This window comes from Doryrhamphus excisus, chromosome 5 (assembly GCF_030265055.1).
Source record: "Doryrhamphus excisus isolate RoL2022-K1 chromosome 5, RoL_Dexc_1.0, whole genome shotgun sequence".
In the NCBI taxonomy this organism is placed as follows: Eukaryota; Metazoa; Chordata; class Actinopteri; order Syngnathiformes; family Syngnathidae; genus Doryrhamphus; species Doryrhamphus excisus.
Window position 1 is genome coordinate 20,943,930 of NC_080470.1, and position 26,921 is coordinate 20,970,850.

At 45.8% G+C, this 26,921-nt stretch overlaps 1 protein-coding gene across 1 annotated transcript in view; it reads left to right on the plus strand.

Annotated features, from left to right (window-relative positions):
- Positions 1 to 21,153: 21,153 nt before the first annotated feature.
- The window catches only part of nr5a2 (nuclear receptor subfamily 5, group A, member 2), a 52,986-nt gene continuing 47,218 nt past the window's right edge, over positions 21,154 to 26,921 (plus strand). Inside the window, exons 1-3 of the mRNA XM_058073029.1 lie at positions 21,154 to 21,238; positions 23,000 to 23,118; positions 25,771 to 25,912. Of these exons, the coding sequence (XP_057929012.1) occupies positions 21,157 to 21,238; positions 23,000 to 23,118; positions 25,771 to 25,912 (343 nt within the window). The 5' untranslated portion in view covers positions 21,154 to 21,156. The remainder of the gene's footprint in view (positions 21,239 to 22,999; positions 23,119 to 25,770; positions 25,913 to 26,921) is intronic.

Consider the following 26,921-nt stretch of genomic DNA (forward strand, 5'->3'; position numbering starts at 1 on the left):
TTGTCCTTCCACGGTGCAATCTGGATGTGATGTGGCCTTTTCCACCCGCATTAACGCTGCTTAACAAAAAGCTCCTGCTTCAGGGGGGTGCTGTCCCCCCCCCCCCCCCCCCACACTTTACTGTAAACATGCTAGTATATATGAATGAATTGACTTGCTGGGAGGATCCACGGAATCACGGACTAGACCAGGGCGGCGATCTTATCAAAGTTTGTCCAACGTCGGCCTGAAGGAGTTGCCGATGAGGAAGATGAAGATAGAACCTTAGCTTGGATAAATTCTTGTTGACACGTAGAAGAGAAGTGGAACTTGTTGATCACACTTCTGAATTCTGACTCATCTCATATCCAAATGTTTTGCGTTCTTGCTTGATTAAATATGGGAACGTCATCCCGGAATCAGGCTGACAAAAATCCCTCCAATGTAAACGGACACACTTGCACACATCTAATCTAATCCAGATTACATTCCAGCACACTTGGAGTTATACAAGCATGTCACTTTGTTCAGATTTGGCCTTTTTGTCATTTGGCTTGGGGGGGGCACCTCGACGCTTGGGTGGTATCGGAGAAGGCGGGCAGGAGACTCCACTTTTGAAAATGGGAAACATGTTGAACAAGCCTCTTCCCCTGTAATGGTCTGCAACTGTGGGAGGAGAACCCACGCAGCCACCCTGAGAAAACGTTGCGGTTCCAGCCGAACGTCTGACAGGAGGCTGGATGTGAAGACATGGCGGTCGGTGGAGGTTCGCCCAGCAGCCAACACTCCCGTGCCTTTTTGGATATATGCAAGATCAACATGACACATTTCACCTCGTAGCCGTGAAGGAAAACATATTGTTGAGTGAAACACAGGCCGTCTTTGGGGGGAGGGAGGGGTTCTTATTTCTGCTTTGGCACGTACCGCAGGGTTCACCACCGTCCAGCTGCCATATTAACTCTTTGTTTTCAGGTGAGACCACACGTGGAGACCTTTAACTCTGGAAGGGAGAAACCAAGAGTTGTATTTTTAGAGGGGGAAAAAAGTCCCCTTCACTTCTCTTGCAGGGATTTATTACGCCCTCCTCCAAGACAAAACAGGAGCACATGAACCAGTTAGCAATATGAGAAAATAGCATCAATTAGCGGCAGCATCCTCACCACGGCGAAGGCCTGAGCTCCCGTGGCTACGGGTGGCTATGGATCTTTTCACCATTTGGCGTATCAAATACGCGGCCCGCAGATATCTGGCACCAAAAAACAATGTTTTCAAAACCTGAACCAAACTGGAGATTTTGGACAACAATCTGGTTCTGTGTTTGGGTCCGGATGCCAATAACCGCAGTTTTACGGTACCAAACGTCACACGTGACAAAGTACATTGTGACATCACACACGCGACCTGTGTTTACCTCGGAAACAACATGGAGGCCTTCAGATCTGTGTTGGTTGTAGCTCTTGGTTTTGCAAGGCTTCACCTAGAAGCGCTTTGAGGGGGGCCCAGTTCTCTCAAATTGCGGGTTTTGGGTCAGACTGGGACGAGATGGTGTACAAAAACTGGGACGCACAAAAAGATGGAAGTACAAAAAGTACACTCAGTTGTACGGCCGTCCCTCTTTTATCACGGTTACTTGGTTCCAAACTCGACCGCTATTAGAGAGTTTCCACATAGTAGGAGAATACGAATAAATCCATCATTTTCATCGTTGGAGGTTTGAAAACCTGTTCATGATCTTCTAAATACGAGTTGCAACACGATTAGAGCCCTCTAGCGTTGAAAAAACACCCCTATAGTCACCTTTACACTCCTATTGGCCAATATAGTAGTCATAACTACATAATTGTGCTGTATGATGTATTACATCCTCTTTTTTAACACTTGTTATTGAACAGAAACAGATATTCAAGTCCGTGTGGTCTGATGTCACATCCCATAAATACAGGAACACCTAAACATTTCCTCATTCATGAATCCTGACAGGCGTGCGATGACAGCCCACATGGACGTAGAGTCAGTGTGTGTGCGAGTACAACATATTATCTGCATCCTCTTTGGGTAGGACACATTTCCGTGAGCTCCCTTCCATAACAACTGAGCGCCCGGCCCATTTTCCCTCCCCGCGCTCACACACTTGTTGCTTCCTCTGAGCCCAGCGGCACATCCATCAAGCGCTGGGCTCCATTTGTCACCCCTTCCTGAGATAGCATGGAGGCCCAAACCTGGAGCCCAAGCCAACAACGTTGAAAAGTATCAAATTGTCTTATTGTCTGGCTGCTGGCGTCCTCCGATATGGACTTCCACCGTTAACCGAAGGAACGGTCTTTGCTTTGTCCCTCAGAGTCTGGACATGTGTCTTGCAATGTCCTTTCATGAGAGGATGATTTGTGCGGACATTTTATGCTTGGCTGGCAATCCCATACCAGTCCACATTGGCAATGGGAGAAGGGAAATCGGGACTGGGACGGGACAGGAAACCGACAGGACAGTCCCCAACTCTGCCGAAGGGAACAAGGACTTTTCTCCGAGAATTAAGCATGAAAATTGCAATCTAGTGGATCCAATAAACAATGATCTAATAAATACAATTCTCAAATTCTAAATAAAAGCTGATGGTTGGGGCTCCTGGGTCGCAGTTTGGGGCCCTGGTTGTTACTTTTTAGGAAGGTGCAGGGAAGTAGGGCTGTCAAATGATTAAACATTTCAATCAGATTAATCACAGGTCTTTAACCAATTAATCTTGATTAATCGCCATTGGCAACTATGTCTGAAATAGGCCCATTTTTACTGGATCTACTCAATAGCAAGGTAGATGATGACATATATTTGGACTATGAAGAGCCCCAAATCCACCTCACCAGTCTCTTAGTCTATCTTTTATAGTACTAGAACACTAGAATCCCACTTTAACGTGTTATTATGTGTTCACTCCAGCATCCTGAAATCTACATTAACACTTTAGGTGCCAGAGTTTATTTCAAGACAATATTCAGTGTTGTTATGACTATTTAGCATAGCCCACCCTAGTGAGGATAAGGGGTATGGCATTTACATCCCAATCTCCATCGACCTTCTATTGGTGGGGTTGCACTGCTGGGTGTGTTCAGGTCAGAATGAAGTTCTGAAACGGCGTCGGGCTCCGGACACGCCACTGTTATGACGTCTGACCCCAGGCGAGCTTGCTCTCGTGGGCATGCCTTGATTACACTCATAAACGTGAGAAATAGTAAAATACTATTCTTACTAATGGGCAAAGAAGCAAATATGTACTGTATCTTCAAAATCGTGTGCAATCTTGAACAGCTCTCAAACTAAGTGTAATCCAGATCAGAACCAGATTAAGATGCACACACGAATTTGAATTCCAAAATCACAATATCTGACATAAGCTTTGGGACAAAGGTACTTCATATCTTTCATATCATCTGTGTGGAAGATTTAAATATCCAACATACACTACTACTACAATTCACTTAGCATACATGTCAGCCAATATTGTTTTGGACACATCGTGTAAAAATGTACATTTCATAAGAACAGCACTGCATAAACATAAGACCATGATGGGTTTCTAACCTTGTGGTTCTGACAGAACAACATCCAAACATAAGCAGATGTTCTTCTGGCGTAAGCGTAAACAGGAACGTATTGACACATATTTATGTCATTCACCAAGCACAGTAAACACACCATGACATGCCAAAGCCTGCCATATGGGGGAGGGAAGGGGGGGGGGGGGGTCCTGTCGAAGCCCTCATTACCGCCCCAGCTATAGTCAGACAGGGCTCTTAGCGCTTGACCCACATGCCTGTGCAGATATTTCCTGAGGAAAACATACCACCTCAGGCTGGACCGGCCCGATCGCTGATGCTGAGACAGCCCACCGCAGGCCTCGAGCCTCACACTCTACCTTTTATTGCCCTCTTCTTCTTCTGCTTCTTCTGCTTCGGCCTGTGCCACGCTCATCTTTGGCTTTGTTTTGCATGACATGATGCAACATTCGTCTCATTTCAAACCAATGTAGGAAATCGTTACCATAACGTGTTTTCATTTCAACAACAACAAAAACTATACTAAATCTATATAACTCACTCTCTTGCTATGAAGCCCTGTGAGGAAGGTCAAGATGAACAATTCCAGGGTTGAACCCACAAAGCTGTTAGCACGACATGCTGTGTTTGAACAGGTGTCTGTTAAGGTATAACGTGTAACATGTAACGTGTAATACGGCCTTTCACATTGCCGTACTTGATCTGTTCGTTTAGAAATGACACTATGGGATGTTGGAGTTGAAGACAAGTGACACGGATTGGGGCACCAACGCCCCCTAAATAAACGGCTTGACCCCGAAATCAACATTTTAGAAGCAAAAACTCATCCAGAATAAACAAAGATGGCTCCACGCACGCCAGGTCGCCCCTCCCTCAGCGCGGACTTAGTGGAGACGGAGAAAGTGAGCCATTAGACAACTAATAGTTAAAACAATTCAATACAAGGAGGATGAGGAGGAGATAAGTTTGGCCAATAAGGTTCCCCCACTTGGCCAAAGAGAGCAGGAACGCTGGTGGAAAATAAGATGATGGAATAGCGTGATGCTGTGTTCAGTGCCAGTGTCAATCATCGGGACATCGGTTTCACTTTAGGGACCCTTTTGTCAGTCATACGGTCCCTTGATGGGTGTAGGCGGGGCCGCTAGCATACACACAGAGTGCAGAAGAGTGTAACATGGTAGAAAATAAAGATACTGCAGTAGATTGCAATTCATTGCACTTTTCTGAAAAGTACTGTTAAAAATCTCGCCTTTTCTGGTCCAGTTCTCCAAGATCCGACCTCCTGCATCTTTATGCAGAGTGTCTTTATGATGTCGTAAGAAGCAGGAAAGTCCAGACCCTGCACGTCTCTCCAACGTGGAGCAAAGTGTTGATAGACTAATGACCACATGAGCTATTAGAGAAGGTCGTTTTACGTAATGAGGACATTCAACTGGACTTACAGCAGATCTTTGGTTCTTATCTTGTGATAAGTGGTGACCAGTGTGGACGACAGTACAGACTACGTTTGAGTCCTGTTATGAATCAACCAGCTGGCTGCATTTTAGTGGTCGTCCCACTGAATAATCGTTGCAGGATGGCCCTCGTGGCAAAGGTGTCACGGTCGCACGGCGCTCACAAAGCCTCCTCGCTCTCCTTGCCGGTCTGATTATTAATCACCCGCACGTGTCCGCCCGCCCGCCCGCCCACTCCTCTCAGTCCTCGTCTGGCCTCGTCTATTACCCAATCTCACAATCTAATCTCCAGGTATCATTCTCCATGTTTCCCGTCCTTTAGGGTAACCGACTCTTTGACTTTTGATTTAATGGCGGTTTATTTGTGGACAAGGACACTACACACAAGACATCGGTACTGTCGCAACAGTTTCAGACGAATCATGTGACTTGATCAGGTGGGAAATGTAACACATCGTCTTTGATTTCCTGGGCTGGCTGGACCGTCGCCCCCTTCCAAAACCTTGCAAATGCGGCATTGAAGTCTTGCTTTAAGATAGAGAATTGACTTTGCGGCATGAGGAATGAAAGAACATTTGGCGGATTTGCTCCATGAATCATTTTGTAATTCAGAAATGGCAGCTATTTCATTGGCTGCAAACTATGCAGCTGCTGATTGACCCGGGACGGCTTTCCACGCGACGCCCTCACTGAGGCCAGCGCGAGTCAAGGCGAAGAGGACCATTACACCGCGGGGTCTATCTCACTTGGCGTCAGGACCGTCCCACTTAGCATGAAGGATGACTCTATCTGTCCCCCGTCTCATTTTGCCTGTCCGAATGCCCCGGTGGCCCGAGACCCCCGTGCATCGACCGCTGTGATTTGTTGGGATCTGATCCCACAGACCATAATTGACTTAATTGGAGGTGATGCATGGCAGACCTCCGTGGAGCATGGATCAGAAGTTGGTGACAGTCTGGGGATGAAGGGGAAAGTCTACGGGTCAAAAAGCCATATGATCTTCCTGTGGATGGGTGGGGGGTCTCTATGCCACAATTTCTCTCCACGTGCTTCTTCGGGGCAACCGAGCGGTTCAAGTCCAGTTAGCCTTGAAGTTAAAGTGTGTGGTTGGGAGTCTGGGGGGGGGGCAAGTGTTGATGACCATGCATTTGTACAAAGCTGCTCTGTAAAGATCATCTCAATGCTACCGGCGTGTCCTGGATGCTTTCTACTAATATTATTATTATTTATTGTTATGAATATCCAGGGTGGGCACGGCGGTCTAGTGGTTAGCACGCCGACCTCACAGCTAGGAGACCAGGGTTCAATTCCACCCTCGGCCATCTCTGTGTGGAGTTTGCATGTTCTCCCCGTGCATGCGTGGGTTTTCTCCGGGTACTCCGGTTTCCTCCCACATTCCAAAAACATGCTAGGTTAATTGGTGACTCTAAATTGTCCATAGGTATGAATGTGAGTGTGAATGGTTGTTTGTCTATATGTGCCCTGTGATTGGCTGGCGACCAGTCCAGGGTGTACCCCGCCTCTCGCCCGAAGACAGCTGGGATAGGCTCCAGCACCCCCGCGACCCTCGTGAGGAAAAAGCGGTAGAAAATGTATGAATGAATATCCAGTGATTGAATGGCATCCATAAGGCAGCTGGGATAGACTCCAGCATACCAGCAACCCCAGTGAGGATAAGCAGCATATTGTTATGAACTTGAGTTCCACAAGAGAAGAACTTGGGCTTGCTGAAAGGAATCTTTCAAGGTACCGAGGTACCACAGTACCAAGGTACCAAAGTACCAAAGTACCAAGTTACCAAGGTACCAAAGTACCACAGTACCAAGGTACCAAGGTACACACCCCATCCACAAGCGATATGGATAAGGTGTAGTTAATGCCATCCTTCCTGCTGCCACTTATTAATGAAAATGAAGACAAGGACTTGTACAAATGCCATCATCACCAATGTCGTCACAGTGAAATATTGTGACATGATGAAGAAAGGAAAGACTGCATGGAGCTGCAATGAAAGGACAAGAACACCAATACAGGAAGAAGACAACTATTTGGGCAGAAAAGGAAAGAGGGTGGGGGGGGGGTGAAGACAGGAAGGAGGAGTCGTCAGGCCAAAAGAAAGGAGCTGAAGAAGAAGGAGCAAATGACTAAAGGAAGTGAGCGGTGGAGTGAAAGAAAGACGGAGAGAAGGAGGGAATGTGGAGGGTGGAGGCCGCCAGGATCCGATTCCCACATTCTTCCTATCACCACACCTAAGTCCTTAATTGTGCGACCACAGACCAAGTAGTGCCGAGACCACAGCACTCCTGCTGGCCGGCGTTTGACTGCCGAAAGCCTCGCTGTTTAAATTGGTCGGAGATCCAGTCTGCATGCGAGCGGGCTTGTCGGAAAGAGCGAGAGGGCAGGCGGCAATGAAAAATAAAACCAGGAAAAGAAAGGAGAAACAAATGGGAGAAAATCCTTTTCGGAATTTGAGCTTGGCGAAGGCAACTGAGAAAATAAATATGTACAAAGTTTCCTCAAATCAAATTACCACCACACCATCGGCATGTCAAATGTTTGAGCGCGAGAGCGGCGCCTAACATTTCAATTATATCTTGTTAACATATACTTGAACATAGTTTATCTTCCCGCTTGGTCAGATAGCCAAGCCAAGGCATGAATGAAGCCTGGACGTAAACACACACGGGGTATTTACTTACAGATGCTGACATGATAATGACGGCTGTGAGATTTGGCCTTTGCAGTCGTGCTTTCAACTTTTTTTTTTTACGTATTCAATGATGGGCATGGGAGCAAAACATCTACGGTCCACAGATATTTGGGAAAAAATGTCAATGGGCAGTATCTGTACACTTTCATACATACCACTAGCTTCATTTTGCCATGGAGATTATGGGATGATTCATGCAAGAAAATATGGCAGTCGGAACAAAAGCAGGAAAAACAATCTTGGATCCACAACTTTTAAAAAACTATAACTCTGTTTTCTGGGCATTTGGAATTATTCCCTAAATGGGAATACCATCGAGGGGGATTCCACCGAAACAACATTGGCTCCACTGCATCCTAACAACTGTGGTTTTGCACCCAAGGCATGCTTGTACCTTAGAGAATAAATACTTGGTTTGTGACTGAAGCTGACCTATCGAGTTGAGAGCATGGATTGATGAAGCCTGCTCAGATGGGATGTCTACTTGTACTTCTACGTTCACGCTGCAGGTATTCTATGCTCGTACGTGATTTGTACCCGATTTTGTCACGTCGCTGTGAAGAATACAATTCAGAAATATTGAAATGAGACTCGGGCGGCACGGTGGTCTAGGGGTTAGCGCACAGACCTCACAGCTAGGAGACCAGGGTTCAATCCCACCCTCGGGCATCTCTGTGTAGAGTTTGCATGTTCTCCCCGTGCATGCGTGGGTTTTCTCCAGGTACCAAAAACATGCTAGGTTAATTGGCGACTCCAAATTGTCCATAGGTATGAATGTGAGTGTGAATGGTTGTTTGTCTATATGTGCCCTGTGATTGGCTGGCGACCAGTCCAGGGTGTACCCCGCCTTACGCCCGAAGACAGCTGGGATAGGCTCCAGCACCCCCCGCGACCCTCGTGAGGAAAAGCGGTAGAAAATGAATGAATGAATGAAATGAGACTCGGGCCTGTACTGCAGGCCTCCGACCTACTGCCGTCTGAACTGCCAGGTCGCAGATATCCGACCTATACGTTATCCAAAGTCATGTTTGCCGAGTGGGGCTTGGGTAAAGGTACTCCAAAAGGGAAGTGTCATACCAAGTATTTGGTCCGACATCCACTCGCAAGCTGCTGTGACAACCTGGTGGGTGGATTGAATGCCCTGAGAATACGATGACCTGTGTGACGGAGAAGAGGACTCCTCTGTCCCTATGAGACGTTGCGCTGCTCGCACTGCTCATGCCCAATTGGTTACGTTTGGCACATAACCAAACACAAACTTCTCCCCGCGTCCGGACAAAGTATTTCCCATGTGTGGACATTCGAGGGTGCACACTCGATGTCCACACGCCACTCACAATCCATACCATGCATACGCAAGACTCACCTCATTGAACTGCGAGACGGGCAGCCTAGCCGGAAGGGACTACTTCCGGGACGGTCCCCCCTAAGAAGCGAAATTGGCGCGCAAGTAGTGGTCAGGTGACATTGGACTGAACCAAGTCGCAAACAGGGTGCTGTACCCCTATTGTTGAGTGGGTACGCCCAAGGGAGGGGCGAGACTATTTAAAGGGAAGGTGTCTCTCCAAAAAGGGGGAGAGTAGATTGAGGAACGTGTGAGAGAAGAACATATGAGAGTAGTTGCTGTTGTGTTGATGAGAGAGCAGAAGTGGTACGGGGTTACATTGTTGGTAACATGTGCCTGCATTTTTGCATTACTTTCTTCTAGATTTGTATATTTTTGTTGTTTGTCTGAGCCATCATATTTTTGTGTTGTTTCTGTAAACAATTTATTTTTTCCCTTGAATGAACCCCCGACAACCTGGATGACTGAGAATAATCCCAGTTAGAGCAAAACCTCCTCCAGGGTCACCAGGTATCAATGGGACATGTAGCGAAGTTTTCTCTAGTAAATGATAGCGACTTGGCGTTTGTGTCGTCGTGTTCTATAAGAAGTGTCGTTACAAGGTGGCTTGGGCGGCTCCACTCAAGTAACCAAATCATTTTTCTCTTTTCCACGCTCGCTGCAGACATTTCAGCACTCCAAATTTCCACAAGAAACATACCAATGTAGAGTTGAAGTATAATCACAACGGACCTCACCTTTAAAGCAAACAAACATGTGAAAGGAGCACATCCGTCTGGATGCGGTCACTGCAGGAACACGACCTCATTACCCGCCCGTGGATCCAAAACGTCTGTAAAAGGCAGCAGAAGGACTGAAGCGCTTGCGAACAGGCGGGCGGAAGACAGGGAAAAGTCGGTGAGAACATCATTTTGCTGGAGGTCAACAGGCCTCAAAGCACCACAGCGCCCTCCGCCCCCGCCTCCACTCCACATGGCGTCTCTGATCAATAAACCTCTATTTTCTCCCCCACACAAGGTTTCCCATTCAATACAGCTGCCACCGGCTTTAAAAACATAGAAGCATGATCCATTTATTATTGGCTGTTACTATGATCTATCTCCTCACACCACCTCTTTATGTTGCTGCCTGTTGGGAAGGGGGGGCCTTTGTGTGCGCCTGCTTTGTATTGACAGGCCTTCACTGAAGTGCATCAGTCATCAACACGCTGTGTGTGAATGCAGTGCAGAACCAAATGAGATTCAGATGCTTAAACAATATAAACATGCAGGCTGTGTTTGTGGAAGCATCAGCGTGACGTTTTAAAAGTACGCTGAGCACTAACAACACCAAGTTGCTCAACCAAATCCATGCCAGTTTCCGGAGAACTACAACTTTGAAACATATGTCTGTTCTTGCCGGGCCGAGACACATGTTCCGAAACCTCAGCACGAGTCAAGTAAAGTACTTGTCAGTGTGTACAAATGAATCCGTTTCAGAGAGTGACAGCTTTTCAATTTGCACAAGGTTGGAATTCATGCACAATTGTCCGTATGTCTCAATATTAGATCCACACGGCATTCCCACAAGTTAGCACATACACAGCCTCGGCCAAACCGAGCTGGCTCACCGTGTTCTCCAGAGGATGAAGCCGTCAGCCTTCTGGCCGACGCAGGAACCCTCAGCCTGACCACTCTGGAGGTCCTCATTAATGTGGCTCGCACCCTGCCAACTTTTAATAGATACACAACATTGTACACCAGGACCGTTGCTCCATAGCCCAAACTGTTGAACAACGACCAGCAATATACGCATGCATCACATGACCCTTGTAACTCCTTCACGCCTCCTTCACGCCTCCTTCATGCCTCCTTCACCCCAGACGACTGGTCAAAGGCTGATTTCAGTCTAGAATCTTCCTTGTTGGAAATGTCATCTAATCCCTAAAACTCCTTAGAGCACAAACAAACCCTTCAGGGAGAATAAAAGGATCCCCACAGCAAATTAGCACATTGTTTGAAAACATAAACACAAATTATTGCTGACCAAAATAGGCCTTTTTTCTCACCAAAAACACATTTGATTCACCATCACTAGCTAATCATTCCTAAGTACGTGACAATGCAGTAGAAATGTACCGCATACAAGTACTGCTTCAGGAAGCCCACAAGTTGACATACGGAACATCCAATGCTGAGATTTGACACTGAGATTTTAACTGTACTTCACTGTACTGCATTGTACTCCACTGTACTGCACTGTGCTGTACTGCACTGCAATGTACTCTATTGTACTGCACTGCACTGTATTGCACTGTACTGTACTGTACGTCACTGCACTGTACTGTACAGTACTTCACTGCACTGTACTCCACTGTACTGCACTGCACTGTAATGCACTGTACTGTACGGTACTGTAATGCACTGTACTGCACTGTACTGTACAATACTGCACTGCACTGTAATCCACTGCACTACACTGTACTGTACTCCTCTGCACTGCACTGCACTGTACTATACTGTATTGCACTGCACTGCACTGTACCACACTGTACTGATCTGTATTATACTGTACTGTACTCCACTGCAATGTACTGCACTGCACTTCACTGTAGTGTACTGTACTGCAATGCCACAGTTTTCTAACGCGAGAGATCCAACACTGATCCAACATTTGATCATTTGATGGTTTGCTAAATGATGAGACTCCCATGTCAGCAGCTGACTGATGGATGGCTGGCAGAGCTTCTGACTAAGATGTGTAGCGAAGCCCTTTTTTTGGCTTTTTTAGTCACGAGTATTCATGGTTCATCCCACTGGAGCGGGTCAGAGGCTGCATCATGTCCAAGAGTCGAGCAAGGAAGTGATGGAGATGATAAATTTGCACATTTTTTTAATCCATAAACAAACTTCAGGGACACATTTGTCTGTAAAGCATATTAATTCATATTTGAATGAACCCTGATGGAAGAATGTGTTTTGATATTTGAACAGAATGGAGTCCACTTTGGAGGTTTGACTGTGTTTGAAAAGGCAAGCTAAGACACTACACAGTGTACACACTAACAGCATCCAGCACGCAGCTTTCTCTACAAATAGGCGTCATTGACAGGAAGTTGTCTGCATTACTTAGAACATCTATCTTGGAAGACTAATCAAGTCTTATCTGATCTCCTTTATTGAACTAAATGTAGATGTCTTTGTCCATGTTTACATTGAGATTCCTGCCGGAGGAAGCCGTGTGTATCACTTGGCTCTGCAGGCCAGAAAAGGGGGGGGGGGGGCAGCTGGGAGTCATTTTCACTTTGCCGGTCCCGTTCTCCTCATGCCAGAGAGCTTGAGGTTGTGAGGACGTTGGCAGGTGTAACAACGTCACCACCCCCCACCCCCCACCACCACCACCTGCGGCCATGTGTGGTCCAAATATGCCGAGTGTTTAGCTTCTCGATCTTCCACATACTCTCCTCACTCACACGTTAATGCTCACATCTGCTTGTATGGCTCTAAAAATATACGAAAGGTCGTATGCGACCAGCTGCATTGGCTCAGGTGTACGTTGGCTCTGATTGGATCCGGCGCCATGGCGTCACAAGCGTGCTCCGCTCCACCATTGTGAGCCTCGTGTGAAGGCATTGCATTGGTTTGTGGCTGGCTTCACCCGAAGCTATGAATGCGGTGCAAGTGTTGGAGTGGGAGATAAACATTGAAGAAATGTGGAATTCAAAGAGGGCATGGTGTGGGGGTGGGGAATTTGCATGCCGGGAATGATCCAATGTTACGAGACTGAGCGATAACGGTGGCAGCACCGCAGTCTGCGAGGACTCGCCTTGGCAGGCCAGCTCGTGCTGACGAAACTCATTGCAGTATAAGCAGCACGATACGCAGTACAGCGAGGTAGCGGACACGGCATTGCTTAGATCCAAATACACTGGATGGATTCATGAAGTACATCTGTTTAAGTGTGAGTGCCGCAGACCCCCCCTCCCCCTCCCAACTGGTCTTTGATTGACAGGTTGGCTTACGGCTGCCTGGGTATCTACATTTGTTCCAGATCAAATAAATCCCCATTTCCACTCGAGCTTTTGTAAAAATGCCGACTTGTCCTGCCAACTGACTGAAGGACTTCCGTGCACGTCTCATTTCAGGAGGTCCGGGTGGTGGCTGTGATGTTACCATGATAAGAAACATCTTGGCAACATCATTTCCATTGTGCTGCACGCTTTCAAGGCGTAGATCATGAGCCTAAGCTTTGGCGTAACGATCAGCGTACAGGCTAACCGATGTCTGCAAGAAGATTGATGATTCCATGGCTGCCATTATTATCCTGTAACGAACCCGCCCCGCTGATTCAAATCACTTACCTACATTTCCAAGCCCCTCATTGAGCTGGGAGACAGCCATGTGTCTCAATGACGAAACATTATGGCCCAGCTAATGCTGAGGACCTCTGTGTTTACCCCCCATGAACCCTTAGCACACCCTAAGTAATCATGAACAAGTGACCCACACGTAACCCACTGAAGCCTCACAAGCTGCCCACATCACCCAAAAGCATACCTTCATTTCAACAGGGGTGTGTAAACATACACACACAGGACTAAACAATGCCCCCCGCCCACCCCACCAACACTTTCAAACCCATAAAGCAGCCCCCCTCCCATGTCTCTTCTTCCCCTGCCTGATTTTATGGATCTCTGTGCAGTTAGGCTTTATTAGCCATGATCTGCATGACACAGCACAATAGCACCTCTAATCCTCTAATTGAATAGCAACACACTGATTACAGGTGCTGGCCTTTGGAAGCCTGGGGGGGGGGGGGGGGGGGGGGGGGGTTGGAGGGGGGGTTAACAAATGTCATAACAAATAACCATTATTTTTATGAAAGAATGATACACAGATAACGTATGTTTATCCATTTTCTATGCCGCTTATCTTCACTAGGGTGGGTGTATGCTGGAGCCTATCCCAGCGGTCTTTGGGCGAGAGGGCGGGTCCACCCTGGACTGGACTAGTGCTTATCCACCACAGTTTGCAACAAGACCGTCATTTCAAACTTCCAAAAGATCCTCTGGCTCACGGAACAAAAAGGTCGAGTGATCGACCCAAAGAAATGTCATGCACGATCCAATTGGCTGGTGTGCAGTTCAATAGCCATCAGACGAGTTTGAAAACAAAAAAGGTCTCGTCTCCTTCAAGGCCACAAAATTGGGTATTTGGAATTTAAATGAGAGCACCAAACATGCAACATTGAAACGAGCCCGCCTTTGGAGCATCAGGTCGTGCAGGGGTGTCAAACGGCAATCGGCTCTGTGGAGATGTTGCTCATGACTGAAGGCCCTGGTGTGTGTGGTCACGACCAGATTTGAAGAAGCTGACTCTTCTGGAGCATTCTGCGTCTTGCCCTCATTTAAATCCAGTGGAGAACATCTGGGGATGGAGTTACCAAAATGGACATGAGTTCCAGGAGTTTTGAGCTATGGTGATCAGCTGAGGAAGAGCCTATTTCACTATGAGGGGGGTCTCACCCTCAGTTGCTCCTGATGCTGTGGCACTAATGGCTAAATGTGCTAGGAGCTCTTGAAGGTATATAATATATAATATATAATATATAATATATAATATATAATATATAATATATAATATATAATATATAATATATAATATATAATATATAATATATAATATATATATAATATGTGATATTTTTCTCAAAGTGGGATCCGGCGTGTCAAAGGAAAGTCATTTGGAGACAATATTTGGCAAATAACGGAAATGTTGATTCTTTCTCCCCCTTCAGCTGCAAATGGAAGATGCCATTAAGGAGATGTAAATGTGCTGAAGGAAGTAAGGATGGTTTGCATCGGGAAAGCCAGTGCTGGAGTCCGTCTCATTAGCGTGAGGGTAAATGGCGGGGGGGGGGGGCAGATACAGGAGAAGCATCGGGTGGGATAAAAAGAGGATGGGACAGTTCATTGAGCAGAGGCGTGTGTGCGTTCACGTAGGTGTGTGTTAGTGCAAAGGGTCAGCTGGGGGTGGGGGGGTCGGGGGGGGGATTCAATGTGTCTGTCACAAGTGAGCGCTCAGCCAACACAGACGCCATCAGACCAGCCGCCACTAATTGTGTAATTCTGTTACCGGCGGAGGAACACATCAGTCCCATCCTTCTCAGACGCTATTCCACCATCCAGACCGTTACAGCCAACCGCACACTGACCCCGGGGTCACCGTGAGAAGTCAACAACCTCCACAATTACCCAGGATCCACTTGGGCAAACAGCATTGTGAATAGAGAAGGGCTTTTATAGAGTCAGGTGTGTGTATGTTTTCTTGTGTAAGCGCACCTTTGTCATGGATGACCGCACACTCACCTGCCGTCTGAAACTGACTGCGGCCTTGATGTATCCAAATCGACCTGCTCGGGTGATGAATATGAATGATGGGGCTAAAGGATGAATCCATTCCATGTGATATGCTGTAAATCATCACGCCGTGATGGGCCTTCCGTTCTTATCCGACTCTAAATGTACTGCTGTAGTTTTACATCAGTTGAACGGGGGTCCCGCCTTCGCTTCGGGTCTGAGTCAGTTTCTCTAAAGGCAGGGTGCACCCTGGACAAACGCTCACATTCACACCGATGAACTGCCTAGAGCGGCCAACGTGTTTTTGGAAAATGGGGAGGAAAGCGGAGTACCCGGAGAAAAGCCACGCATGGGGAGAACCCAGGAACCCAGGTCTTTGTAGTGAAACATAAATCCGTACGTAAAGTCGACTTAAGGTCTACGGTGTATGAGGGAGACCTTAGAGTCCTGGATTTTTGCTTTAAAACATGATTTTTATTTCTATTTTTTCTCTCTGAAAAGAAGCTGTGTTTTCCACCCCTCTTCCACCCACAGTGGGCAATAATTGATCTATAATTGACATCTTCATGCTGCACTGATAATGTCTTAAAAGCAAGCATTGAGATCCTGCAAGTAGCGGTCCTTGAACGCACCATAGGGAAACAGGCACACATGAATAACATGACTTCATTATTATTAACGAACGTCCGCTGCATATGAAGATGTTTACATCTTAATTCATTCTCAGTGTCACTGAGTGCACTCGCTCAGTGCACTCAGACGGTAGGTGGGGCTTGCGCACTAAGTGGAGAAGAGGCGCTTGCGGCAGCCTCTTCTTGGGATTGTGTCCTACATGGTATCAGGAAATGTGCAAAGTCTGCAATTTAGACTTCAGATTAGCGTGACAAACCTGACCTGCCACCACCCACCCCCCACCGCCGCCCCCCCCCCGCGCGTCTCTGGTCACTAGGTGCTGCGACGTGTCATCAAGAAGCGTCTGTGTGACCAAAGTAGGGTTGCCATATTGCTGTGATGGAGGAAGCCTGGACATGCAGGAGTAACATTTACACCCTCTGGTGTCAAAGTGTCTGGAAAGGAGGAGACGCATGAATGATCATTTGCAGCGTGCCAGATGTGCGGGTGCAGATGTGGGCCTGTGAGTGCGGACGGAGCAGCGGTTGCCTTGCTAAATGGCAGCCACCGCAGCGTGTATTCCAGGACATTCTCTGAGAAAAATGTTTACGCTGAGTGTGTGAGACGACTTTCTCATGCTGATGGACTCCCTCGCGCTCCTTCTTTAACGTCTCCCTGCTTGAGTTCCCTCACTTCATCGTCTTAAATTGGGCTGGAGCTTCTGGAGTTTTTTAGTCCAACCTCACGTTTCCTCCGTGCTCATCAGAGCACAAACGACATGGGTCAAACAGAGGAGGACATCTTGGCTCAGACGTCTGCTGAATAGGCTGAGCCTCGCCACAAAGCCACCGGAGCTGCCATGTTGGAAACATCTTTGTGGAAAAGCAGATATATGTCTTGGAAATCAGGATTTTGCATAATTGTGTGATATTGGAATTCTGGTCTGGTGTGTTTGAGTACATGACCTCAAAAAGGGTTTGATGTTTGACCAAATCAATGGATGTCCAACCATGCATCATCCTATCGCTGATGTTGGACGCCGGACTTCCGCCCTCTGGTTTCCTGTGTTCTTTTAGTCTTTGTCCATCTTTCATCCTGACGTCATCGTCTGCACTTCCTGCCTTCTGTCAAACACATTCCTAGATTGGCACCTCTCTTTATTACACTTACCGTCTGCTTTACTGTCCTCCTTTCTCATTTGACTGACATTTCATCAGACGCGAGGAAGACCTGGGCCTTGACCTGCTGCAGGTCACTGCGCTCCTCCATATTTTTGTCAGCCTGTGATGCCCCGAGACCGCTTCCACGAATGTGGTGTGGAGCATATTCCTGAGACTACCATACAGTTGGAACGGAGAAGTAAAACAGCCATACATTGTAGTTCTTTCGCCATTTTCTGGATTACAATTCAGCTCTTCCAAAGATTTAGGGAATGAGCGTTGGATTTCAACACTGTTGCTACACAAATTCTTTCTTCAATTGAAAAGATAGCCTTTAAAAACCAAGACATCCTATTTATAGCCATCATTATTGTCTACGAAAACCGCTATTATCAAGGTTCCACATGTTGCCAGGTAGCAGTATCATGCACGCAGCATCAAACCATCAAACCTCCCGTTTTTGCCGGGAAGCTCTCCTATTTTACGCTGCTTTCCCTTTGGTGCTTTATTTGTCCTTTGGCCAGGCTACGTATTCCCGGACTTATACCGTAGATATGTCGCACAGACCAGAGGTTGTTTGTGCACTTAAATGATCATTTGCCTTCTTCCGTATTGCTTTTATTGGGCGATCAAACATGAAACATGAAATAGTCCCAATGGTTGGTGCGGTTTTGTGCAACTGAAATGGTGCCAACACGCTCAGATGTTTGTGCTGTAAAAATGATTGATTGTTTGGTTCTTAAGCTTAGTACAAAAGTCGATAGCGGAGATCCTTTTCAGCTCTTGTCCACTCGTCTCCCATTTACTTTCTCATTAATTTCCCACATTATAACTTGCTCATTGATTGTTGCCATATCGGTAACCATGGAGACGCATCCACGCGTGAGCCTCGGCTTTAGCAAGGATGCTAACCCTACCCCAAGTGCAGTGCAAAGGTATGTGAAGTGTGCATGCAGTCCTATTGAGACGGACACAACAGCGCCTCTCCTGGTTGCCACAAACCCTGCACCTTATTCCGCCTTCGAGCGCTTCCAGAGGCCATTAATCAATAATCAGCATCCCACAATCAATTCCCTCTGAAAGACTGAGTCATGAGTTATGAAATCGTAGCAAAAGAAGACATTTATGTTGCCCATTCCTGATGATGCTTTCAAAAAGTCGGAATTGTGATTATGGGAAATGGGGATGGATTCCACTGTAAAGAAAGCTTCCTTCTTTCAAACTGCGACGCCCTGAGAAAACGCTGTCAGGAGTGGTGGTGGGCTTTCGTAGAGACGGACGTCATTAAAATGTGCGGGCTTGTTTTCTCTAACCTTCTGACTAACCTCACTTTCATCTTTCTGCAGCCGTTTGGGAAGCAGATAACCAAAGCGGCGTCCTTCCACTTTAGCTTGTCAGCAGCAGAGTTGCAGCGCCGAGACCTTCTTCACGCACGCACACAAGCACGCTTACTTGTCCACTTAAAGGGGACAGTCTTTGTTTGATCCGCTGCGAGGTTTATCTCCCAAAGCCAAATGTCAACACTTACTGTTGACACACTGAGTTTCCTGCAAGAAGCCAACGCCGCCCGCATCCAAAGGCCGGACGGGAGCCAGTAAAAGTTGACCCGGGGCAGAATGGAAAGTCTCAAAGGAATTGGAATGAATGATCCTGAACTTCATGCTAGCTCGCCGTTTAGCATGTAAACACGCAAACAGAGCGAGAGGCTCTCGGCACGTTTCTGTCGGTGGGTCTAATTCCAAGAGTCCAAAGTTTGACTTGTGTCACTGCGACTTTTCTAAATACAAACGACGCTGTCGTACGTGTACAACTGCCATTTCAGTATGTGAGTGCCGCATATGGCTACGCCGGTGTTGCTGTATGTTTATGCTAACTTCATGACCTGAGGAATGCCCCCATGGGCCCCCCAATGTATTTCACCCCTCTCTCACGCCCTCTCTCCTGCAGGTTAATCATTCCAGCAGCTATCATGAACTGAAGGCCTTATCTAACTTGCACCCCCCCCACCCCCCCACCCCAAACTTATCCTCTACCAGTCATTTCTAGGCTCCGCCCCTTCTCCAAGCATATTTGAATTTGGTTAAGGCCTCACACTCAAAACACTGCGGCTGTGCAATAGTCTTCTTTCGGGAGGACAGTTTCCTGGTACTTAACGAAATATGACACACTTCCTCTATCATATATATATATATATATATATATATATATATATATATATATATATATATATATATATATATATATATATATATATATACATCATGTACATACATAATATACTGTACATATGTACATGTACTTTTTTAAGAATAATGAATTGGAACTAATACTTGAAAAATATTAGTATTGGGGAACATAAAAACATCCAATCAGAAAGCTGCGTTTCTTGGTGAGACCAGTGCATGCCCAGATCAGCCAATGGAATGACAGATGGTGTTCAGCAGCCGGGGGCGGGGACAGAGCGGCCCAGAGCAGTCTGCCTGCCCCTCCCAGCAATGGAGGAGGCTAACTTAGTTATTTAGCATCCCTATTTTGCTTTGCAAACATACTACCTTACCTACGTACCTCTACCTACCTACCTACCAACCAACCTTCCTACCTACCTACCTACCATCTGGCCTCTCTGCTGCTACTTCTACCTCTACCTTCACCATCCAGGTAGAGGTAGACATAGAAGTAAAGGTAGACGTAGACGTAGACATTGAGGTCAATCCATCCATCAGTCCACCATCCATCCATCCATCCATCCAGCATCCATTCCTCAGTCCATCCATCAGTCCACCATCCATCCATCTGTTCATCCATCATCCATCTATCAGTCCACCATCCATCCATTTATCTGTCCATCCATCCAGCCATCAGTCCACCGTCCATCCATCCATCATCCATCCATCAATCCATCCATCCGTCATCCATCCATCATCCATCATCATCCATCTGTCATCCATCATCCTCCATCCATCAGTCAACCATCCAGCCATCATCATGCATCCATCCATCCATCCATCCATCCATCCATCCATCAGTCCACCATCAATCATCCATTCATTCATCCATCATCCATCCATCATCCATCCATCCTCCATCCATTCATCCTCCATCATCCATCCATCCGTCCATCATCTATCCATCCATCATCCATCCATTCATCCTCCATCATCCATCCATCATCCATCCATCATCCGTCCATCATCTTTCCATCCATCCATCCGTCATCCATCCATCCGTCCATCATCTATCCATCCATCCATCAATCCATCCATCCATCCATCCCCCCCCCAAATCTAGGTATTTTATTTGCCTAGTGATGCCAGCCAATAAAAAGTGTCCCTAAAAAATAAAAAGTGTTTCTATATTTCTATATTCCTACTTGGATGAATTGAAACATCAGCAGGCAAAATGTGCCAATAGCAGCACGTGCCCACAGGAAGGAGGATGCCACGTCCACCCGGCCGATGTTTCAAAGTCCACCACCGACGGCATCCAACAGCTGAGATTCTGGAGCGCGTCGACCCGCAGGCTTTCCCGGTCTACTGACCCGATTGGACACGGGGACTGTGACGTCAGAGGACCGCACGAGTCGGGGATTGGCGGGTGGGGAGTAAACAAAGCGGCGAGGAGGAGGAGGAGGAGGAGGAAGAGCGCTCCCCACATCTCTAGACCGTCCGGCTTGACGCGCCGAGTCCGACTTTAAGCTCAGCAGAGGGCTCGGACTTCAAACCAAACACTTTTATCGGTGGAAGCGCGTCTGGAGCCCACGCAAGGAAACTTCCTTCGTGCCGCAAAACACGTCTTCCTCTCCCAACAACACAACAGGCGCACCGGTCCAGCGCCTGGTTGGTGCAGTCACTTTTTTTTTTTTTGGTTGAAAAATGACATTTTCATACTGCTGGTAAATTTCCTCGGCACCCGGGGAAGACCACGGTCCGGTCCGATAGTCGGGAGGCCGGACGGGGACAACCAGAGCCGCCCGTCTGAGCGTCCCGCTGAGCTGAGGCCGGCGGTGCTGACATGCTGCCCAAAGTCGAGACGGACTCGCTGCTGCTCTCTCGATCGTATGGGGACCAGGGACACATGCCAAGGAACTTGCACGGTAAGACCCGTCCCCCTTTCGCGGCCTCAGACCGCAAGAAGGAGCTGATCGTGTCGGGAGGTTTAGAGAAGAATAACCGCAGATTCGGCTGACATATTTTATCCACGATAACTTTTCAAAGCGCAGAGAAATGACGGACGTGCGTCAAAACTGGCCTCTCGCTTTTGGCTCCGGTGGCGTTTGAACCAGCAACTGTCCCAACTTGGGCCCGGCCTTTTATCCAGCAACCCTTAAACTTCGTCCTGGCTTTGCTGCAGGGAAATACCACAACGCACCCGAGTAGTGGCGTGGGTCTGTCATGGGGGGGGGCAGCACCCCTGAATTTCATTCTATTTTACGGCATGGGGGCCTGCATCTTTACACCCACATTTCATCACCTTAAACATCTTCACCTCCTTCGGTGGCGCCGTGGAAAAAAAACACGCCATCCATATTATATATTATATATTATAATATACCAAATATCATATTATATATAATTTCGTATATAATATATATCATATTATATATCATCTCGTATATATAATATATATTTTTATCATACCATATATCATATAATTTTGTATATAATATACAATATCTAATATGTAATATCACATCTCATATCTGAAATGAAATATGATTTGATATCAGCAGGCAATCATCACTTTATGAGAAGCCGATAACGGACGGCCTGCTAGTTGGGACACTAAAAGCGAGGTAGCTCTGGAAACTTTTTTATTGGTGGAATTATTGTTTTTATTCGCTTTTTATTCGCTTTTTATTCGCTTTTTATTCGGATTTATTCTGATGTGTTGGAGGAACGCCATCAAACCATTTCTGCATTTTAAAATCAATTCCTCCTTTTTAGGATATTCTCTTATTCTCTTTAATGGCCGGGAAACGGCTACATTTGCCATGGTTATCGTGAGGATTATCATGACGATTATTATGAATGTGTCAATAATTATTTGTTGTGCACGGCTGCGCGTACACGCGATGTTTGAGTTTTTGCTTTGCAAAAAGAGAAAAGGCCCCGCTGAGGTGAAGGCGTATTAAAATGTTTTTTAACACACAACCTCTTGAATTACTGTTGATAATAGTATTAGTAAAAGTAATAATAATAATAATAATAATAATAATAATAATAATAATAATAATAATAATAATAATAATAATAATAATAATAATAATAATAATAATAATATTAATAATAACAATAATAAAAACAACAATAATCGAATATATATTTTGGGATGTAAAGGGGGGGGGGGGGGCGCCAAGGCCTCGTCCAAACGGCAAATTAAAGCCGAATCTTTCCGGTTTGCGTTTCGGATCCAAGCCGCCAAAGCTTTCCCAAGAGTGTAAATGTCACGTGACTTCGCCGAACGACGTCGAGGACTCAATCGGGTCTAATAAGGCGGGAAATAATCGAGGAACGGAGAAGGATATTTGGTGTGGTTCCGCTCCTGGCCGGGTGCGTCTGCGTCGGGCCGAGATGAGATAAAAAGTTCGACTCCAGCGTCAAATGTGAAACGCTATCACACCAACGAGGCCTTCGGCGTTGGGGGGGGCTTCTTTCAGCAAAGAGAAGGAACAAGTTGTCGGCTTGCACAAGATGAACGTCTTCATTTGTCAAAAATCTCTCTTCTATTCAGCATATTTAGCATATTTAACAGGCCCAATACATCCTCTCCACTTTCTCCCTCTTTTGGCCTTCTGATGGTCAATCCCTCCGCCGTCTGCACATTGAAAAATAACCCCCCCCCCATGTGCTTGCAGCCCCTCAAATCAAAATGATGGACTACTCCTATGACGAAGACCTGGACGAGATGTGTCCCGTGTGCGGGGACAAGGTGTCGGGCTACCACTACGGACTCCTCACCTGCGAGAGCTGCAAGGTGAGTGGCGCTTCTCCATCGCATGGTGGAGATGTTCTCCTCCAAACAGAGTCAAACGGTGGACATTGCTGTAGAGAATGATTTTCGCTGGTTGTTGGGGGGGGGGGGGTATTGCCCTTTTTGGCCCCAGGAAGAAAGAAGAAAGTGAAATTCATGAGACACAAGTCAACATCTCAAAGTTGTCTCACAACTTTGCTAAGGCATGGACTCATGTTGTTCCTCATGTTGCTCCTCATGTTGCTCCTCATGTTGCTCCTCATGTTGCTACCAATGGATTCAACAACACTCCCATCATTAGCATCTTTCCAGTCTGACACTGACGTTGTTTCCTAGTCCATCTATCTCATTCCCAGTCCATCCATCTCATTCCCAGTCCATCCATCTCATTCCCAGTCCATCCATCTCTAGCTGGCTGCTAGGCCTGAGACGGAAAGCAAACCCTTTGGTCTGCAACATAAAGTTGTTTTTATTCCGTCATGTGTAATATCCTTGGCTATTTACAAATGCACTAATAAATTACACGTAGTAATATTATTACTATTACTATGGTTCTTCTTCTTATTGTTATTATTATTATAACGTGTTGGCCAGTGATTTCCAAAGTCAAAGCCGACACGTTTTGCTGAAAGACAAATAATTTTACTGACGTTTGATTTATTTGCTGATGTCTGTTTATTTCAGAGAGGGACAGTACATACAGGATATGTAAATATGAGAGTACATATTAAGGGAGATATGTAAATATGAAAGTACATATTAAATAAAATATGTAAATATGAGAGTACATATTAAGGGAGATATGTAAATATGAGAGTACAAATTAAATGAGATATGCAAATATAAAAGTACATATTAAGTAAGATATGTAAATATGAGAATACATTTTAAAAAAGATTGAGTGTACATTAAATATGTAAACATGAGAGTACATTTAAAAAATAAATGTAAAAATGAGAGTACATTAAATATGTAAATATGAGAATACATTAAATATGTAAATATGAGATTTAAAAAAGAAATGTACATAAGATATGTAAATATAATTTTACAAATATGCGAGTCTGACATCCATCAGTAGTCCTGGGCCAGGTAGACCAGGTTAAGGAGGTTAAGACACGGGTCCACCCCGGGAAGACCCAGTCCAGAAATAATATTAAGGACTTTCCGTACGACCCTGCCAGGCTTGACGTGAACGCAATACAGATGTCGAGACGTAAAATGCGGAGGAGCATCGTCCAATACTTGGCTTTCATGGAGGACATTTGAAAATATTCACATTTGAGATATTGCAATATTTACCTGAAAAAGCCATGAATGAAATAGCCATTGTATAATTGATGAAGGGTTGACGAACAGTTGACGAATGGTTGACGCATGGTTGACGAACGATTGACGCACGGTTGACGAACGGTTGATGAACATGAACGGTTGATGAACGGTTGATGAACGGTTGATGAACGGTTGACAAACGATTGACGAACGGTTGACGAACGGTTGATAAACGGTTGATGAACGGTTGCCGAATGAATGAATGAACGGGCCATCCAAAGAGCATCACGGGACTGAATGGTTCCCAAAGCTGCGTGTTGATTGGCTGGGGTGGCTGCCGTCTCCCTCCCCCGCGTGTGCGGCTTTCATCGCACGTTCATTAACAGCCATCGTCTGAATGGGGAAAGGCTTCCCGTGCAAAAGGCGTGGTGCTCCGTCAGCGAGCTTTTTGTCCCGTTTGGTCCAGCAAGGTGAACGTCTCCCTGCTCATGCGAGCTGTCGTGAAAGCAGGAAACAGTACCGATGCTGTGGCGCACATTTCTTGCCTATGCCGTCATTATTCAAAGCAGATGTTATAGATTGGATTCTGTACACTAGCCTTGAGATGCTACAAGCACTTGCTGGGGGGGGGGGGTGTCTGTATATCCTTGTTGAAAGATGAATAATATCGATATTGACCCGCAGCCGGCCATTGATGGGCTCCATGAAGCAGGCTGACTAGAAGTGGTCTATGGTCATGTGATCGCTTGGAAAATGTTGCTTCATTCACGGCAACGGGGGGCTTCAAACTCTAGGACTTTGCAGAAAGGTCAAAGGTTACGGCATGGGCTCGACATCAGCAAACCAATGAAGCTGAAGTTGGAGGTTGGCGGACTTGCCCTGAATGCCACATCCCGGAGGGCAACCATGAAAAGATCCCTTCTTCCCTGGACGGGACCACGCCAGCGTTTCTTCCTTTCCAATAAATCTTTGCATATGGCGGGACGCATTCTTGGTGGATATTCTTTTTCAGGCAGAACATCCACAGCGCCGCTTTCTTTTTAGCTTGAAGGAAATCCTCCTCCGTGCTTTCACCGTCCACCCGTCCTTCCTTCTGCAGTAATTCGACATTTCATTGCCTTACTGGAGCAAATTTGAATTTGAATTTGAATTTGAATGCACACTTGTCATATGTGCTTTAAAACACTTTCTAATTCTTACTGGCTTTTTATGAACCGTGTAACTGTGGCCGTGTGTGCGTGTGTGTGTGTGGATGGCGTGTGTGCGAGTAGATGGGGTGTGTGTGTGCGTGTGTGTGTAGATGGTGCGTGTGTGTGAATGGGTGCATTAGCATGAAATGGCCGGGGTCAAGCAGGTTGACATGTTAATTGGTTCCCTCCGCAGGGCTTCTTCAAGCGCACGGTGCAGAACAACAAGCGCTACACATGTATCGAGAACCAGAGTTGCCAGATTGACAAGACCCAGAGGAAGCGCTGCCCATACTGCCGCTTTCAAAAGTGCCTCACTGTGGGCATGAAGCTGGAAGGTAAAGCAACACTCTCACATTTACAACATTTCAGACGCCAAAGGGAGTCGGAGGAGCATTTTTTCCTTCTTCCTCCCTGCAGGATGTGTGTGTTCTTATTTGGGATAAACACGCAGGGTTCCTCCCATGAAGCACACGGCCTTTACACTATATCACTCATCATCGCTATATTACTGCCGAATAATACACTTTATTGTAGGGTTATTCATACTAAATGCCTGTATATGCTATATATATTATATACACTATATATACTGTATATACTATATATTATATATACTATATATCTATCCTCTCAATTTCCCTTTGTTTCCCTTCCCTATGCAACTGAAGCTATATGTTTATGTTTGGAATATTTCCTATATGACCAGGGGTGTTCAAAGCGTGGCCCACGGTCCATTTTCAGCCTGCAGTACATTGTCCAAATAAAAGCAAAAAGATAAAAACAAACAGAGCAAAAAGGCCACGTGTAAAGAGAGGAAGCTGAAAGGATAAAAATAAGAACTCACAACATAATAACTAATTACCAACTAATACCATAATAAGTCGCTCATTAATAACTAACTAATAACATCATGCCTAATAAAGTAATTAATAACATAATAACCAACTAACTAATAACCAATTAATACCATAATAACTCAGTCATTAATGCCTAACTTATAACATAATGCATGATAACCAAATAATTAATAACATAATAACCTACTAATTAATAACTAACTAACAACATAATGCCCAATAACCAAATAATTAATAACATAATAACCAACTAATATAACAATAATAATAATAACTCATTAATAACTAACTAATAACATCATGCCTAATAACCAAATAATTGATAACATAATAACCAACTAACTGATAACCAACCAATAAGATAATAACTATCTAATAACACAATGCCCAATAACCAACTAATAAAATAATAACAACTAAGTAATAACTAACTAATAACATATTGCCCAATAACCAAGTAATTAATAACATAATAACCAACTAACTA